This window comes from Liolophura sinensis, chromosome 6 (genome assembly GCF_032854445.1).
Source record: "Liolophura sinensis isolate JHLJ2023 chromosome 6, CUHK_Ljap_v2, whole genome shotgun sequence".
In the NCBI taxonomy this organism is placed as follows: Eukaryota; Metazoa; Mollusca; class Polyplacophora; order Chitonida; family Chitonidae; genus Liolophura; species Liolophura sinensis.
The window spans coordinates 75,654,831-75,671,182 of NC_088300.1; the positions used below are offsets into that span (position 1 = coordinate 75,654,831).

At 39.8% G+C, this 16,352-nt stretch overlaps 1 protein-coding gene across 5 annotated transcripts in view; it reads left to right on the forward strand.

The window, feature by feature from the left end:
- Positions 1-676: 676 nt before the first annotated feature.
- LOC135466195 (uncharacterized) overlaps positions 677-16,352 on the forward strand; it is a 36,713-nt gene continuing 21,037 nt past the window's right edge. For 3 of the 5 annotated variants that reach the window (XM_064743584.1, XM_064743588.1, XM_064743585.1), the window contains exons 1-14: positions 677-746; positions 6,588-6,673; positions 7,316-7,429; positions 8,872-9,101; positions 9,458-9,599; positions 10,526-10,621; positions 10,893-10,907; positions 11,367-11,480; positions 11,752-11,960; positions 12,256-12,397; positions 13,031-13,129; positions 13,303-13,971; positions 14,360-14,458; positions 14,721-15,371. In XM_064743584.1, the coding sequence (XP_064599654.1) occupies positions 6,595-6,673; positions 7,316-7,429; positions 8,872-9,101; positions 9,458-9,599; positions 10,526-10,621; positions 10,893-10,907; positions 11,367-11,480; positions 11,752-11,960; positions 12,256-12,397; positions 13,031-13,129; positions 13,303-13,971; positions 14,360-14,458; positions 14,721-15,371 (2,659 nt within the window). In that variant the 5' untranslated portion in view covers positions 677-746; positions 6,588-6,594. Of the gene's footprint in view, positions 747-6,587; positions 6,674-6,969; positions 7,152-7,315; positions 7,430-8,871; positions 9,102-9,457; positions 9,600-10,525; positions 10,622-10,892; positions 10,908-11,366; positions 11,481-11,751; positions 11,961-12,255; positions 12,398-13,030; positions 13,130-13,302; positions 13,972-14,359; positions 14,459-14,720; positions 15,372-16,352 lie in introns of those variants that run through there. The other 2 variants (XM_064743589.1, XM_064743586.1) reach the window with 2 other exon arrangements.

Here is a 16,352-nt window from a genome sequence, read left to right on the forward strand (position 1 = left end):
CCATAAGTCTTATTTTGACTTCTTACTTAATTGATGTTAAATAAAATATCTGAATTGCTTTGTATTATTATTACATTCACAGTCAACAAAATTAAATTATACTTGAACGATTAGTATAAATATCGGCCACCGTCGAATACATGTGAATGAAAATTCTAGAGTATACAGTCAAACACAAATCATGAATAAATAAATAGTACAGCTATCTCATGTACCCACCAAAAATTCGCATAAGAAGCCAATGATTGTTTTAGAGATGATGCTGCAGAAATTCAGGTAAAACCAACAGTATGTTTCCAGCTCAAAACACTTAAGATCACAATCCACCGGGTTGTAAAATAATGATATTCGTGAGGCAAAAACACAAGAAAAGCCTCAATACTTAAAATTTCTTATATAGTTTTTGAGACAAAGAGAATGTAGAAGAAAACCTTCATCGTTATGCTTTTTTAACGATATCGGCATTCAGGGTTTGGCCTTGTTAGACAGCTCTCCGATTGGTATTGACAGTCAACAAACAATCGCCTCTCACCTAAGAAATACATTTACCTTGCCGTGTAATTCAGTACCACAACCAAGGTATGGCTGTTCGTCCTGGACACCCACATAGTTGTGATGATATGCGACACCCTGGGCGTGGTTAGGTCACCCACATCCTCAGGCCAACCTTTGTTTTATAAGGTACTTTAATCGATACCCAGATTGCACCGTCTTGGAGTCAGCCACAACAGGCACATTCTACACAGGTAAGTTTTCTACGTCTAATTTTTCATGAAGTTTTTTCAAATATTCCCAAGTGGAGAAAGCGAAGTTGATACAAGCCAGCCGTTCTCATCTGCCTTCACAGCGTTGGTTTAGACATATATTAATTATTCGAGCTTCACTCGAGCAAACGATTTCAATGGTGTAAAGAATCGTGTTGACACAAATGTTTTGTAGCATCCAGAGAAAAAGTTTACGTGATGATGAAAGATAGCCTGGTCACACGCAGTGACGACTGGCCGGCTCTTAGCTTTCTTCCGGATACACCGCTTTGTTTTAATACCATGTACCATCCTCAACATGTACACTCTTGAACTATCAGAAGTGAGAATTCCCACTCACTCTCCTTGTGTACACGTACAAGCACATTGTAAGCCTGACCACAACGAAAACTAATAATCAATCTACTGCTAAGCTTCGAATTTGAAAAATATATTTATTTATTAATTTGATTGGTGGTTTATGCAATACTAAAGAGTATTTCACTATTCACTGTTTCATGACTGCGTACAGCATTATGGTTAGAGGAAACCGGGCGGAGCCCTTGGCAAACCCACCATGAAATCCCACGCCCACCTGCAGGCATTCCCACGCATGATCGGATATAAGGCCAGGATGAGCTGAACTTGAACTCACAGCGACCAGTTTGATGAGAGGTTCCTGACTCATTATCATACCATAGCATGCTACGCGCTATCCTCTCGGCCGTGGAGACAGCTACTAAAAAAAAAAACAACAAAAAAAACAAAAACAACAAAAAAAACAGACAGAATATATTTACTTACAGTCCGACCCAGATATACCCTTAGTTGGGAGTGCGACTTGGCTTCAGTTCAACAAGGGTACATGGATTATAAGATCGAGAGTTACGGTGAACTCCGTGACAAGCAGAAATGTAGAAATAGTCTCCGGCTTGGCCGGCTAACATATATGCTTGCAAGATTTATTAAATGGTTCTCACAATTGGTTTGTACTTCCCATGATACAGAGATATATTAATAATGTTTGAATTCATTTATCTATTTATTTGATTGGTGTTTTATGCCGTACTCAAGAATATTTCACTTATACGTCGGCGGCCAGCATTATGGTGGGAGGAAAGTACGCAAAGCCGGGGGAAACCAACGACTATCCGCAGGTTGCTGGCAGACCTAAATGTTTGTATATTTACTGGTTATTTATCTATAGATTTATATGTATACGTATATGTATGCCTTTCTTAAATCAGTAGATACAAATACTTTTATGTACCATTATCTATTCTTATATTTGTGTTTATCTTTGTATATGTGTTGGCTGTATATTTGTGTAAAATCGACGTTAAATATCCTATGTATACCTAAGTGAAACCTTGGGTATGAACACATCGGCGTTCAATACTTCGACACTCAATCAGTATAGCTTTTATCACTTTTATATAACACATGCTAGTACTTCGAGAGCAGGTTTTATCAGTCACGCAGTGCACATGCCATTTGTTTGAGCCTTACTGAGTGGCAGAAGGGCTTAGCACGCCAGCGTAGCACAAGGACCCGGGAGAGTCTCACCATTGTGGTCGTTGTGAGTTCATATCAAGCTCATGCTGCCTCCTCTCCGGCCGTACATGAGAAGGTCCTCCAGAAACCTGTGGATGGTCGTGGGTTTTCCCCGGACTCTGCCAGGTTTCCTGCCACTACCATGCTGATGTATACATACATAAAACATTCCTAAGTACGGTGTAAAACACCAATCAAGTGAAATCAAATCAAATCTGAGTGGCTTGCATCAGTCAGATATAGCATATGCTAATACTTTGAACACTGGGTAGCCTGTATCAGTGACATATAACAAATGCTGACTCTTCGTCGTCATATGACTGAAAAATTGTCAAGTACAAGGTTAAAACTCAAGCATACATACATATATATAACAAATGCTAATACTGAGTGGCTCGTATCAGTCAGATATATGCCAATATTTGTCACTGAGTAAGCTTGTATGAGTCACATAAAAACAGGCTACTCAGCGTAGAAGTATTAGCATGTGTTAAATGCGACTGTTACAAGCTAGTCCGTGTCGAAGTTTTATGGATAGGTACTGGAAACAGCCAAACTGCTGGTCAATGTTGTGGAGACGTTCGTACTTTGGAGACGGCTATTCATTATTATTGTATATTGAGTGTGGCTTTAAATCTGGACTTTCCTCTATGTTTACTTTCAACCATATACACTGTTGGCACCTACACTGATTGAATTGTTTTGTTATAATATATGTTATACGGAGATATCATCAAGTGTGTTCAGTATGGCATGGGTCTGTATACAGTCCATTACACTCTCTGCACGGACAAACCAGTTCCACACCTTCGATTACTGATAGATCGCCTTTTTGGTTGACCGCTCAAAGGAAACGACACTCTTGAGTTGTTGTTTGACACGTGAAAAGTCATTATTCTTCATGCAACAACGCTGGACACATCCACTACATTCAGGGATTTATTGAACGGATTTAGGCCAAATCTGAGCGTTGTTACAAATAACAGATTAATTTGACTATTGCAAAAAATATAATAAATTAAATGAATCTCAAACAGGCTTTAGAAAAGGGTATTCTGTTAGTGACAATATTTTTTGTGTTACATCATGTCATAGAGTATATACTTTACGCCACGGAAGGTTCTATTGTACATTTGCTCATTTGTCCAAAGCAATTCTGGAGAGAAGGTTTGTTGTACAAACTGTGTAACAGAAAAAAAATACTGGGAAATGTTTAAACCTTATTAAAAATATGTATAAATCAATTAGATCCTGTATCATTCTTGGAAAAAGAACAAGCGATTTCTCCATGTGTGAAGTAGGAGTCAGATAAGGCGACCCCCCCCCCCCCCCCCCCCCCCGCCCACCTTCTGTTTGCCTTTTATTTAAATGATCTGGAAAGTTTTCTGATTGGTAACAGTATCTCTGGAATGAGTTCTCTAAGTGATGAAAATGAAGTTAGCCTAGACATATTTCTACGTATTTTACTTTTACTGTATGCTGATGGTACAATTATTATTGCAGAAACAGATACTAATATGAAGGATGCTTTGTTGGCATTTGAAGCTTACTTCGACCTGTGGCAAATGAAAGTACATAGCAATAGGACAAAAGTTGTGTTGTTTTGTAAACCTGATCCAAGAAATGTCCCGATTTTTCAGTTTAATGGAAGCGAAATTAAGATTGTAGATAAATAGGCCTATTGTTATTTAGGATTATTGATAAAATATACTGGTAAATATACTGCAGCCAAAAATCTCAAGCCAGTACGACACTATTTGGCTTCTTTAAGAAAACCAGTAAATTGAGTTTGCCATTAGATACCCAGCTTAAATTATTTAAGCAAATTGTACAATCTATTTTACTGTGCGGCTGTGAAATCTGAGGATATGAAAATCTAAATATAATAGAGCGATTCCATTTGAAATATTATAAAACGATAGTAGGTGTAAAAAACCAACACACCAAATTTTGCGGTGTATGGTGAATTGGGAGAATATCCACTTTATACTGACGTTAGTGATACGATGCCATATTGGATAAAAGTGTTACAAGGGAAGGAAAGTCAGTTATCTTCTATTATGTATAAATTTATGTTTAACAGTGGAAAGTTCTACAGTGCCAAATGGATGTACTATGTAAAAGATATTCTGTACAAAATTGGCTTAAACTATACGCGAGAAAATCAACATATGAACAATATTGTCTGTTTGGTTCAAGCAGTAGAGCAAACGTTGAAGGGCCAGTTTAATCAGAAGTGGCATTCTAAGATCCGAGCGTCTTCCAAAGGAAAAGTATACAGAATATTTAAGATCGATTTTGCTCTTGAACATTATTTAAACATGCTTGACGAAAAAAGCCGAAAAATTCTCATCGCTTTAGATGCTCTAGTCATAAATTACGGGTAAAAAAGGGAAGGTGAAATAATTTACCCCGACACAGACAATTCTACACACTTTGTCAGACGGACAGCAATGGAGATAAATTTCCCTTTCTACATACCTTTACTGGTCTAAGGTCAGTTGGGCTTAAATATCTACCTAGATATAGTAACACCAGGCCAAGCAAAATTAAAACACAAGAATAATTCCAGGCTACGAGTAAATAGCTGTTGAAAAATTTAGTATGTTTTACTGACAAAGGTTTTAACAATCGTGTTCCCTAATCACAATTGTTTTATGTATTATGAAAAGCTGCACATTTACGGTGATTTAAAGACCCTGAGTGGTCTTTGAGTGAAATAAACAATCACCAATCAGTCACCAGTGTAAATAACATATCACTTATACACATCAAGGGGAAATATAAGAGCACCTATCAGTGACAGATTTTTGGGCATTATTCTATCTGAAATGCTTACAGTATGTTACAGTTTGTTCTCCGGGACACATATCCACGCAAAAGCATAATATATAAAACGATTTTATTGAGCTCATAGTGATGGTATATTCATGAGTCATGAAATATTTGAATTCTTTAAATTTCATACCGTGTGATATACAACAGAGATTTCTAAATGCACATTACCTGTTACCAGTTCATGTCAAAACGAAGGTCATACTGGGTGACAAGTCAAAATGTACCATTGGTCTCAAGTAATCGTGAGGAAGACCCAAATCCAAACTTAGCGAATACATATATCACATAGCAGGGGTTGTAAATATACCATGTCAACTCATCAAGATTATAAGAGTACAACTTTCGAGAGAATGGGCACGGTTACGTGATATGCTACGACATCCAAAATGCTATTTACACATCACATCTGAGATTCAATCACTGTTAAATACCGTTCATATTTACGGTGCACCAAACACCACAGACTTAAGCTGAATTAGGTAAAATAAAATGCAATATAGTAGACGTCGCAGCTCTAGAATTATCCTATGTTGTCATCACATTAAGCTATGTCAGTTATGACAAGGGATCATGCCTTGGGGATGCTTACCCCACCAGAATTACGGTTCATGCATTGTTTCAAGCCGAAAGCTTAGAGAAACACACATAGGCCTACAAATGTAGAATATGATTTTGTCTACACCAATGTATGACCGATTTTGCACATTTGTGTTTATTCGCCACTCGAAACAGTTTTTGTCTTCTGACTGTAACAACTTTCTTCTGTGTACGTTATGGAGTTTTCTCAAATATACAGGACAAAGGGGCGGCACGAATAAAGCATATAGGGGTCTATGTACTCCAGATTTGTGTATTCCAAATAAATCCAAAATGCAACGTATGTACATAGGAATAAGGCTTTTGTATTTGATTCACCTTAACTATGCATTAAAGGTAAAGATGAAGGAAAGAAGACTGAATTGTTTCGGTGTCGACATCTGATCGCTGAACATGCAGTCGTGAGCGGAAGTGCCATGTCATGCATATCATATGTTTACCAGCCAATCAAACGCCCAGAATGTATTCCGGAGACGGTCCCAACCACAATCATTGTTAGGATTCACCAGCCCGTGGGTGATGGATACAATTCAGCAGTACAACAATACTCGCTGGTTTAAGTCTGTTTCACTGGCCAGTTTCCAAAAATGTCTTCTAATCAGTTCTCCGTACTGTTTTCAAAATCGTTCATTGAACTGAACTGACGAGTGACATGGGATATAATAACAAGCAAATACATAAATAAATAAATACTTTGATACATAGGCCGACCTTTAGTTAAAACAAACACATATAGAACTTGTAAAATATAAAAATGTTTCATAAGAAACCTGTAAATGACTGATGAACTTCATGTAAGAACACAAGATTAAAGATGGAACGATGGAAAAACTTACATGAAAATTTCCTTTTCAGGTGAGCGATGGCCTCCTGGAAGTGTCTCCTATCTCGTGTGTTGATTGGTCTTATCCCTTTCCTGTTAACATGCGAGGCAGAGAACAGTAAGGGTGTTTGTAGTCAAACTTTTATGTATCGTATGAACTTTGATTTATGTATCGTACAAATTTGATTTATGTGATATCTGCTCGTGTCTGGGTCAGTGGTATATGTCACAAGCTTCACTGTGTATCATTATTACCGTTATTTTACAGTAAACATACTTGGAACCGTGTTGCCTGTCGTTTACCCCGTGATTTTACGAGCAGTTTTGTAACAGTGTTAGAGCTCAGCCAACAGGATTGATCAACTATTGGTCGGCTTATAGTGTGACCATCACTGGGTGTGGTGTCATATCTGGTGTATTCAGCACTGTTTTTCCAGTCCGGCAACCCATGAACAAGTCGTCCCTGGGAGCAGCCTGCTACAAGCATACACCATTGTGATATGACCGAAGTAATATTGCAAGATATTGTCTTCTATCAATATGGTGTGAATATATGTATGTCACATGTGGGAAAGTTTGCCCTTATCATGACAAAGGTGGGTGGTTTACACCGGGTACTTCGGTTTTCTCCACCGTGATAATGACTCTCATCGTGTGAATGAATCAAATGAATAAATAAATAAATTAATAATAAATAAACAAATAAATATTTCTTATCCTGTTTACAAATCAGTACATTATCTGCGTATTTTTGTTGCAGATTGCACGAAAGCATTGGGAATGGGGGACGGCCGGATCACAGATGATATGATCACGACATCTTCGGACAAACCCGGAACAAACAAGACCGGAGTTCGGCAGAACTGCTGTGGAGGTGGGTCTACGATCAAGAGTCACGATGTCAACATATATAAAATATGCTTTCTCTTATAGCCTCGACGTCGTGAGACAAGGGATCAAACCCGAGTCGGGTCATACCAAAGACTTTAAAAATGATACTTGTTGCTACCTCGCTTTGCGCTCAGGAAAGACTGGTTGGCCTGGTGTCAATATAATGTGGCTTTGTGGAGTGTGGTGTCATCGGCATGATACTTCAGTGGCGGCAGGACTTTGGCGGCATGGACTCTTCAAGCCACAAAAGGGCACAGTATATGTACATACACCTAATGACTATGGAAGCCGGATGAGGGCATCTCGCGACCCGTGGCACGGGGACGGCACAAATTTGGTGCATTGTCAGACATACGACGTTAAACCCCAAGCATTCATTCATTCATTCGTCTCTTATAAAGGTCTTTAATTGGGTGCTAAAGATTTTGTTACGGAGTGGTTTGACTAAACCAGCGATATAACAGAAACAGGTATATAACGATTCTTTAGATGATACATATTTTCCCGAGTTTTGGGACAATAATGTAGGGTTACTCCTATTTGTTAATATACGCCATACAGAATGTACTTGGTCCACTTTGAAAAATGGAAGGCTGGGGTTAGTGACTGGGAGTGTCTGCGAAAATGATCTGTTTACATAAGGTCTAAATACTTACACACTCTAGCCCGTCTTTACAAAACATGAGTACTAGTGGACATTTCTTATTCACTTGTATACGCATGGAATTCGTAGAAAAAATACTTGTCTTTGGGTATAGTTGTCATCAAATGAGAAAGCATCATCAAAGCAATCATGACACTTTTAATCCGTCCTCATCTAAACGTTATGTCATAATCCTTGATCTCGCGTAACGCACTTTGGGTGAAATACTGACCTGACAAAACGATTCTGAATCTGCATTACATGCCCGTGTGGTCGTCCATCTGTTAACGTACAGAGTGGCTTTACATGCAGTTTACATACTAACATAGCAAAAATATTGTATCCAGCGAACATCTTGTATAAAAATGAAGGCACTGGGGTTCTTTAATCGTTATGTTCGTTTCGTACACACAGGTAATCCAGGTTTGTCCTGACAGACTTAATCTTTCTGTTCATTTTGTCTGCACAGGTAATCCAGGTTTGTCCTGACAGACTTAATCATTCTGTTTGCACAGGTAATCCAGGTTTGTCCTGACAGACTTATTCATTCAGTTTGCACAGGTAATCCAGGTTTGTCCTGACAGACTTAATCTTTCCGTTCATTTTATCTGCACAGGTAATCCAGGTTTGTCCTGACAGACTTAATCATTCTGTTCATTTTGTCCGTACAGGTAATTCAGGTTTGTCCTGACAGACGTAACCATTCTGTTCATTTTGCCCACACAGGTAATCCAGGTTTGTCCTGACCTGACTTAATCTTTCTGTTCATTTTGTCTGCACAGGTAATCCAGGTTGGTCTTGGTGCCCTAACCCTGCTCGTAACGGCAGCAAAGTTTGGGTGGAGATCAGCTTTCCCAAACCCACAGGTGTATCAGGTATCTTCATTCAGCCTCCAGCCGGCATGTCTCATAACTTGACCAAGGCGACAGACTACTTGAAGCTGTACCGTGTACTATACACATTACATGGAACATCGCACATGACTTACCTGGCGAATAGCGGAACTCCGGTTGTAAGTTTAGAATTTGTATTAATTGAAAGCACGCCACTTGCTTACAGTTTTACATGCAACACAATTCTAAAACTCATCATTATATTTTATTTCTTGTCTGTAACGGCATTTCAGAAATACACCTCATATCACGTGACGACGAAAGATTTTGTTATTCCACATTCCATATTTATCGGAGCTGATCTTTTTTTAAATTCAATAACTATAACATGATGTTATCTTAATATTCAAAAGCTTAGAATAAAGCGTTCACAATACATCTATAATTTTTTTTCCATTTGATAGAATATTAGCAGTATATGCCTCTTGTCCAGTGATACGTGTGTAAGAAATCGTGTTTATACTGTTCCATGCAGAATTTTACCGGCATTGATGAAAACTTGAGTGCTGGAAAAGTGCTATTTCCCACAACTGTGATGGAAAACCTGAGAATTGAGACGTTGTCTTCTGAGGGAGAGCCTTGCTTCAGGTTTGAACTGTTTGGATGTGATGTAAAAAGTGAGTACTTAACGGTTAAGTCATTAAAGTGTAATGCTTACAGATCATACATGCCATATGCTGGCTGCTTACTTCTTAGAAAGTGTTGACAACACAACACTCACTGATTCTGGCTCACATCGTTAGCTGGTGCTTGCTGTATAAATTCATCATGTACTGTGCTCTGTGTGTTTTTTACGTTTGTAATATGTAGTGAACAACTTTCTAGCACAGCCGCACCCACACAGCACACCCCCGCTCGCACGCACGCACGCACAGACAAGCGAAACGAACCAACCGTTCCATCGTTTGAGACCCCTGCACATGAGTCCCCCAACTCCCCTCGCTCAAACATTCACTAACAGGTAGTTCATTTGATCAGTATACTCAGTTAATCATACGTAGCGCCTTCGTCTTGAGACACGTGTTTCGATTTAACTCTATGCATGCGAAACTTTACCGCATGCATAGCTCTGTACAGTTACAGCAAGGCATTGTTACCATAGCAAGTTGTACCTGTACAGTGTCATGCTGTAACCGTACAGTGCTGTGCGGTAAGTGCACTCCACTGCACGCCGTGCGGTACCGTGCGGCTTCTGTACGATGGTCTGTGGCACACAACCGCGCAGCAATGAACGTCTGTCATCAAGGTACCGTGTAGCTCATAACGTGAACACTATAACGTGAGAGAATTGATAAATAGCACTGATCGAGCAGCAGTCTGCTTGGTTTTTGGACCTTTCTAAACAGAATTACATCGATCAGAGCCGTTCAAAGTTTTACTGTTCGACTGATTCAGCCTTTCACTTCTTCATACAGACACACAAAAGTTTACACCTATAAATGCACTACCATCCACTGACAGATACCCTAATTCAGACCCCGACATGTGAGTTGATAACCACCCACAAACTCTTGCTTAATCACACTACATTTCCATCTTGCAGGCGTTTGTCCGGACGGATGTGACAATGGACACTGCATAGCTGAGGACCTGTGTCTCTGCAAAGCGAATTTTAATGGAAAGTTTTGTGAAGAACTGGGTATGGCCTTCTCAAGTTATGTTAATTTCATGTATCTAAAATACTAGAGCAAAACAGAATCTCTGTTCTGTTTTTATCTTTGTCGTCTAATTCGTTTGCTAATTCAACGTATATGAAACTCTTTCTGCCTCTTTTAGGTAGGTTCAAAGTGATAAAAACTATCACTTTGCTGTCCGAACAGGGCTGTTATTTTTTTAGATCTTTCTATAAAACACTTATACCTTATCGCCACTAATGATCATTGTTTCTCGGGTTTTTTTTTTTTTGACAGTTATTCCCAAATCATGTAAGTATTATTTTGTTATTCTTGACGCTGATTCATTAAACCCATTGAGTTTGGCATTTGATGATATGACTTTAGATATTTCGTTTGAATATTAACCAGTTTGCCAGCTAAGTTGAGATTGTTTTAATTTTGTGAAACGGCCTTGACAAAGTTTCTCGTAGCCTGATTACTGGAGTCGGCTAAATGACCCTTTGCCGACTAGCAGACCTCAGGCGGCTACAGAAGTTTTGTGAAGCGGACCCCAGTACTAAAATAGAGAACCTTCTATACATGTTGTGAAAAAGCAATTAAAGAAACAAATTAGAGGAAAGATGTACTCATGGCGATTTCGTTTATTTCCGTGTGAACATAGCCTTATTGTGGGAATAATGGTCGCCGTACAGTCAGTCGATAATTAAACGGGTCAAATATAAAGCATCTAAAGCAAAGCATGGATTGGCCTCCAATGTTTCATTTCAGCATGTCACAGTCCTCTTGGAATGGAGAGTGGAAATATAACTGATGCTCAACTCGAGGTGTCATCAGCTAAACCAGACCAAGGCAAAGAGAAGGCCCGCTGGGAATGCTGTGAAGGTCTCGATATCCTTAACTCAATAAACACAGCTCTGTTTGTGCTATTGGCATCTGTACACTTTGAAATCTGAGATTGTCTACACATTTTATTTGTAAACTTGAACAGAATACACATATTTGTTCGCCCGGAAAAAAATGTAAATTAAGAAAAAATGTTAAAGAGGAAATGAATGAATGATTATGGCTTAACGCCGCCTCGGCCGAATTGCAGTCATATCTTGAGGTTTCGATGATTGTTTGTAGCGTTGCCAATGATTGTGCGGTTTGACAGGTGATAAACTAGGGGCCTGGTGTCCGGAAGATAACGACACTAAACCATATTACCAGGTGAATCTCCCCAAACCCGTCCCCATCGGAACGATCGGTATTCAGCTCCCTGCCCGAGAGAGCTTGAGTCAACCACAGACCACCTACATGAAAAACTACACGTTAGCCTACCACAAACCGGGGCCAAATAGTGATCTGATCACACTGAAACAGGTAAGTGTTGATGTTAGCATCAGTTATTAACGTTTTGAATTTTCGTGCCTGCAATATTGGCTATGTTTTCATATAATACAATCTAACTATCAGAATCACAATCTGTGTACCAGGTTATGTTTCAAGTTAAGAACCAACAAGACCATAATGACAACCATGGCAACACCATCCAGGAAAGGGTCCAGAAAAAAATACTGCAGGCTGTATTCACTGATCCCTGAACTAGGGCGTACTTGTGTCTCACAGGCCTGTTATCAGACACTCTACGGAAGTAATATGTCGTTATGTTTTGCAGGTCATAAACGCGGCGAACTCATCCTTCAGCTTCACGACGAGCTTTGAGGAACCTATAGTAACAGATAAATTAAAGATTATTCCCAAGGGGTGGGAAAACAGTCCATGCTTCCGGTTTGAGTTGTATACATGTGACAATAAAGGTAAGACATCGGTCATCGGAGGCTCTGAATCAGCATATGCTTTCTTTGGTTTATTTATTTTATTACTGTCTTACGCCGTAATCGTGCATATTTCACTTATACAGCGTAAGCGAGCATTATCGCGGAAGGAATCCGGGCAGAGCCCGGGGGGGGGGGGAACCCACGACCATCCGCGGGTTACTGACAGACCTTCCTACGTACGGTCGGAGATGTAGTTAGGATGAACTTACAACGATCTGTCTTCCTTGAAATCATTTCGTTTTTGTAGCAATTTAAAACTATTGGAATTCACTCATCCAAAACGATAAATATTAAATTTTAAACCGAAAAACAGATACCTAAATACACAATGAAGAAACATCGATTGAGCGGAACAAATGATTCACCATATTCATATTTATGTGTTTGTAAAATCAAGAAAAATCAACAAAAATTGTTTTCCAAATGAATTTTTTTAAGAAACCAAAGCATTTCTGCCCACCTGAGCAAACAGTACGAACTATTCATATGAAAATGTTATTCAATGACAACGAAGAATTATACCAATAACTTTAAGAAATACTATAAATGTGTTATTTTCCACAGAAATACTGACGTTGGTCTTGGTTTTTTCCCCTGGTTTCTATTATTTAGGCCGGTGTCCCTTGGGATGTAAAAACGGAGGAACGTGTACCGGAACCAGTCTGTGCCATTGTCGACAGGGGTTTTACGGGTTTGATTGCCGTTACACTGGTAAGAGATAACCTAATGCACGAATTACTTTGTGTATGTCCGTGAAGTGGGATCTACCCTTCTTTTGTTTAGTATGAGATTTTGAGATGGTATTGTAAAGGTTTTTTGACGTTAATTAGCAACGTTATTTTATGCAGGTTTTTTATTATCATGATCTATACTCTGTCTTTCAGAAACGGAAATAAAGATTCAACTTCAGGTCACCTTGACCTTTCAGCAGATTGTTGACACAGTTTTGGTGACGCCGGCATACAATTTGAGCCTCCACGGGCACCCAAAACTTGTGGATGGACGGATCGGGAAGGCCCTTTTCCTTAACGGGCAAGCTCAGTTTATGGAAATAAAAAAAGAAAACATTGGCTGTTTGGCAAATGTCGGTCGCTGCCAGTCAGGCTTTACTCTTTCTATGGACATCAATTTTATAACGATCGAAGAAGGGATGTATGTATTTTCGAGCGGCGGCGAGGAGTCAAACTCCAGTGGTATCACCTGTCGCGTTCATAACTCTGAGTTTGAGGTAACGGTCAGCACAGCCATCAAGATCTGGACTGGAACATTTCCTGTTACCAAGGTGCAGACCCATCGGTGGACAAAGTTCGAGTACTCCTGGTCCGTCATGGAAGGCTTGTACGTGTATCTTAACAGTGACCACGCCCCTGTTGTCAAGGTAACACAGCCCACGGCCCTCCAGCCCAAACCAACGTACCAGTCAGGAAGCCTAGTGTTTGGATCAAGCTCATTGAAAACTACATCAACCGTCGTCTATGGTCATTACATAATAGAGAATGTTAAGACGTGGTCCGTGTCAAGGACAACCTTGGTGCAGTCTGGTGTTATTGACGGTATGTAACATATACAGTCACGTATCGACGCTGTTCGGCTTAAACTTAAATTAAGAATTTCCACTCATTCCGTAAAGGGATATCCCCGAGCAAACCATAGTGGAAAACTCTCGATACAGAAAGACGTGTATTAGTAACTGATACGAATGCTTGCTCTATTGTTTAGCGAGCAGAAATCTACCCGAGAACCACTCCGGTTTCCATAATGCTCGGCGAGGTCGTATAATTTAAATGTATGGCATGAAACTCCAATCAAATAAATAAATGAAGACAGAAATGACTCATTCAGCCCTTAATTCAATCAACTTTCCCTATTCTCAAGCAGGAACAACTTATCTCGTGTGGTAAGTTTATGTGAAAATGTTTCATGGAATCCTCTGGTTGACAGTTAAGTGCCCGGATGGTTGTCTTAACAACGGTACATGCACAGCGAAAGGCAAATGCAATTGCGTGGACGGCTTTGAAGGGAATGTCTGCGAGCTTAAAAGTAAGTACTGAGTTAACAAACGTGGGGCAGGTATTGTCTGAACATCGCACTAAGCTACAAAGGCCAAAGCTGGATTCGATCCCTCCACGGCCTCAGAGGCCAAGGGCTAATGGACCTTCGTTTCATTCATGAGCCCACTCTTAAGCCGGGCACAGATAGTAGATTCAATATATCACTAAGTTTGGCAAGCAAAAGTCTAAATTGCTACAAGTCAATTGTTACCACTTTTCGTTTGACAACAACATTGTCTTATTTCCTACAGAAAACCAGCTCACACAGTTTAACCTGACTTTCGTTTCGGAAACTCACCAGGAGATCACCAGCGTTTGTGGTTTGTGGAAAGTTGAAGGTGGTCCGAAGATCAATCATGAGACAGCGGTAGGTACAGCAGTCAGCATCACCACCTTCAAGCACTATCTGGTCTTGGAACTTAATCCAGCCAACCCTTGCCTGTCCGACATTGATCTTTGCTTCAAAGGCATCACTTATCACATGGACCTGAACATACACAAGTGGAGTCAGTTCACGTACTTCGTGTCAAATGGCGGAGACAAATCAGGCACATATGGAATCGCCTTTTACTATGCTTTGAACAATTTGAGCGTGGCTGTGACAACGAGAACGCATATGTGGACAGTAAGATTCCAGAGCCTGCCCGAGAAAGACGTCTGGCACAGAGTGGAGTACTCATGGAGCGTGTCCCAGGGACTTACAGTCTATCTGAACAACACAATCGTCGGCAGGAAAGAAAACGGCACTGAGGCCGAAGTCAACAACAACAAGACTTTCCCTATCCGCATTGGGACACCCTCTTACATCCCGGCTAAAGGCGACACACCCAGCTTTCAAATCGCTAACATTCAGATCTGGCTGACAACCAGGACCATTCTGGAGAGTTTTCATATCTTGCCAGGTAAGTACAAGATTATGTCATGTTACTGGAGACTGTCACGCTACTCGAGACTGCCAGACTACTCGAGACTGCAAGGCTGCTCGAGACTGTCACGCTACTTGAGACTGTCACGCTACTCGAGACTGTCACGCTACTCAACACTGTCACGCTACTCGAGACTGCAACGCTACTCAACACTGTCACGCTACTCGACACTGTTTAAACATTCATACTTAAGATATGTTTTTAGCTTTGATTAAGGTAAATTACGTACTATTTACTTTGTAACTACGTAAGCCAAACATTTTGCCCCACTCTCAGAGTTCTGCTGATTTTAAAAATGAGGTTTGAGGTTTGCTTGGAAGGTAGGACGATTCTCTACTGGAAAAATGTAAGGTTTATTACCGAAATCAGTATTGTATTACCTTTCATCACCTCTAAACTTACATATTTCAGGTGAAATTTTAGGTTATTTACCGTAATTCCGGATAATTAACACTAAGTTGTCTGTTAGTATGTTGAATCAGTCTACACACAGTTTACAAATATGTCTTTAAAGGTAATTCTGTTTATTTTCCAAACTTCTTAATTGTCCCCACATTAAAAGGCCCTCAAAACTAATATATTGCGATAAGACATGCATTTTGAATAAATGAACTAATCAAAATTCAGTCCAAATTTACGCATTAGTATGTGTTCTTTACACATTAGCAACTGTAATATACAAGTAGATGGTGAGTAATAAAATGCATATTGCTTCAGACAGTGTCATTTCCGTATCCCATGTCAAATGGGAAGTACATTCTGAGTAATCAAAAGTGTGTAGATATGTAATGGATGTTCCAGAGAGTGTTCGCAGCAGCGGTGGTGTCGGGCAGCACCAAATTGTACTGATTTTAGTTTTCATATTCCTCGTGAAGTGTTTGCTAGTTGAGTTTAATGCGCTTTCTTTTCACGAGATTCTTGGTCTGAGAATGCTTCTTAAGGAACATAAATCGCGTT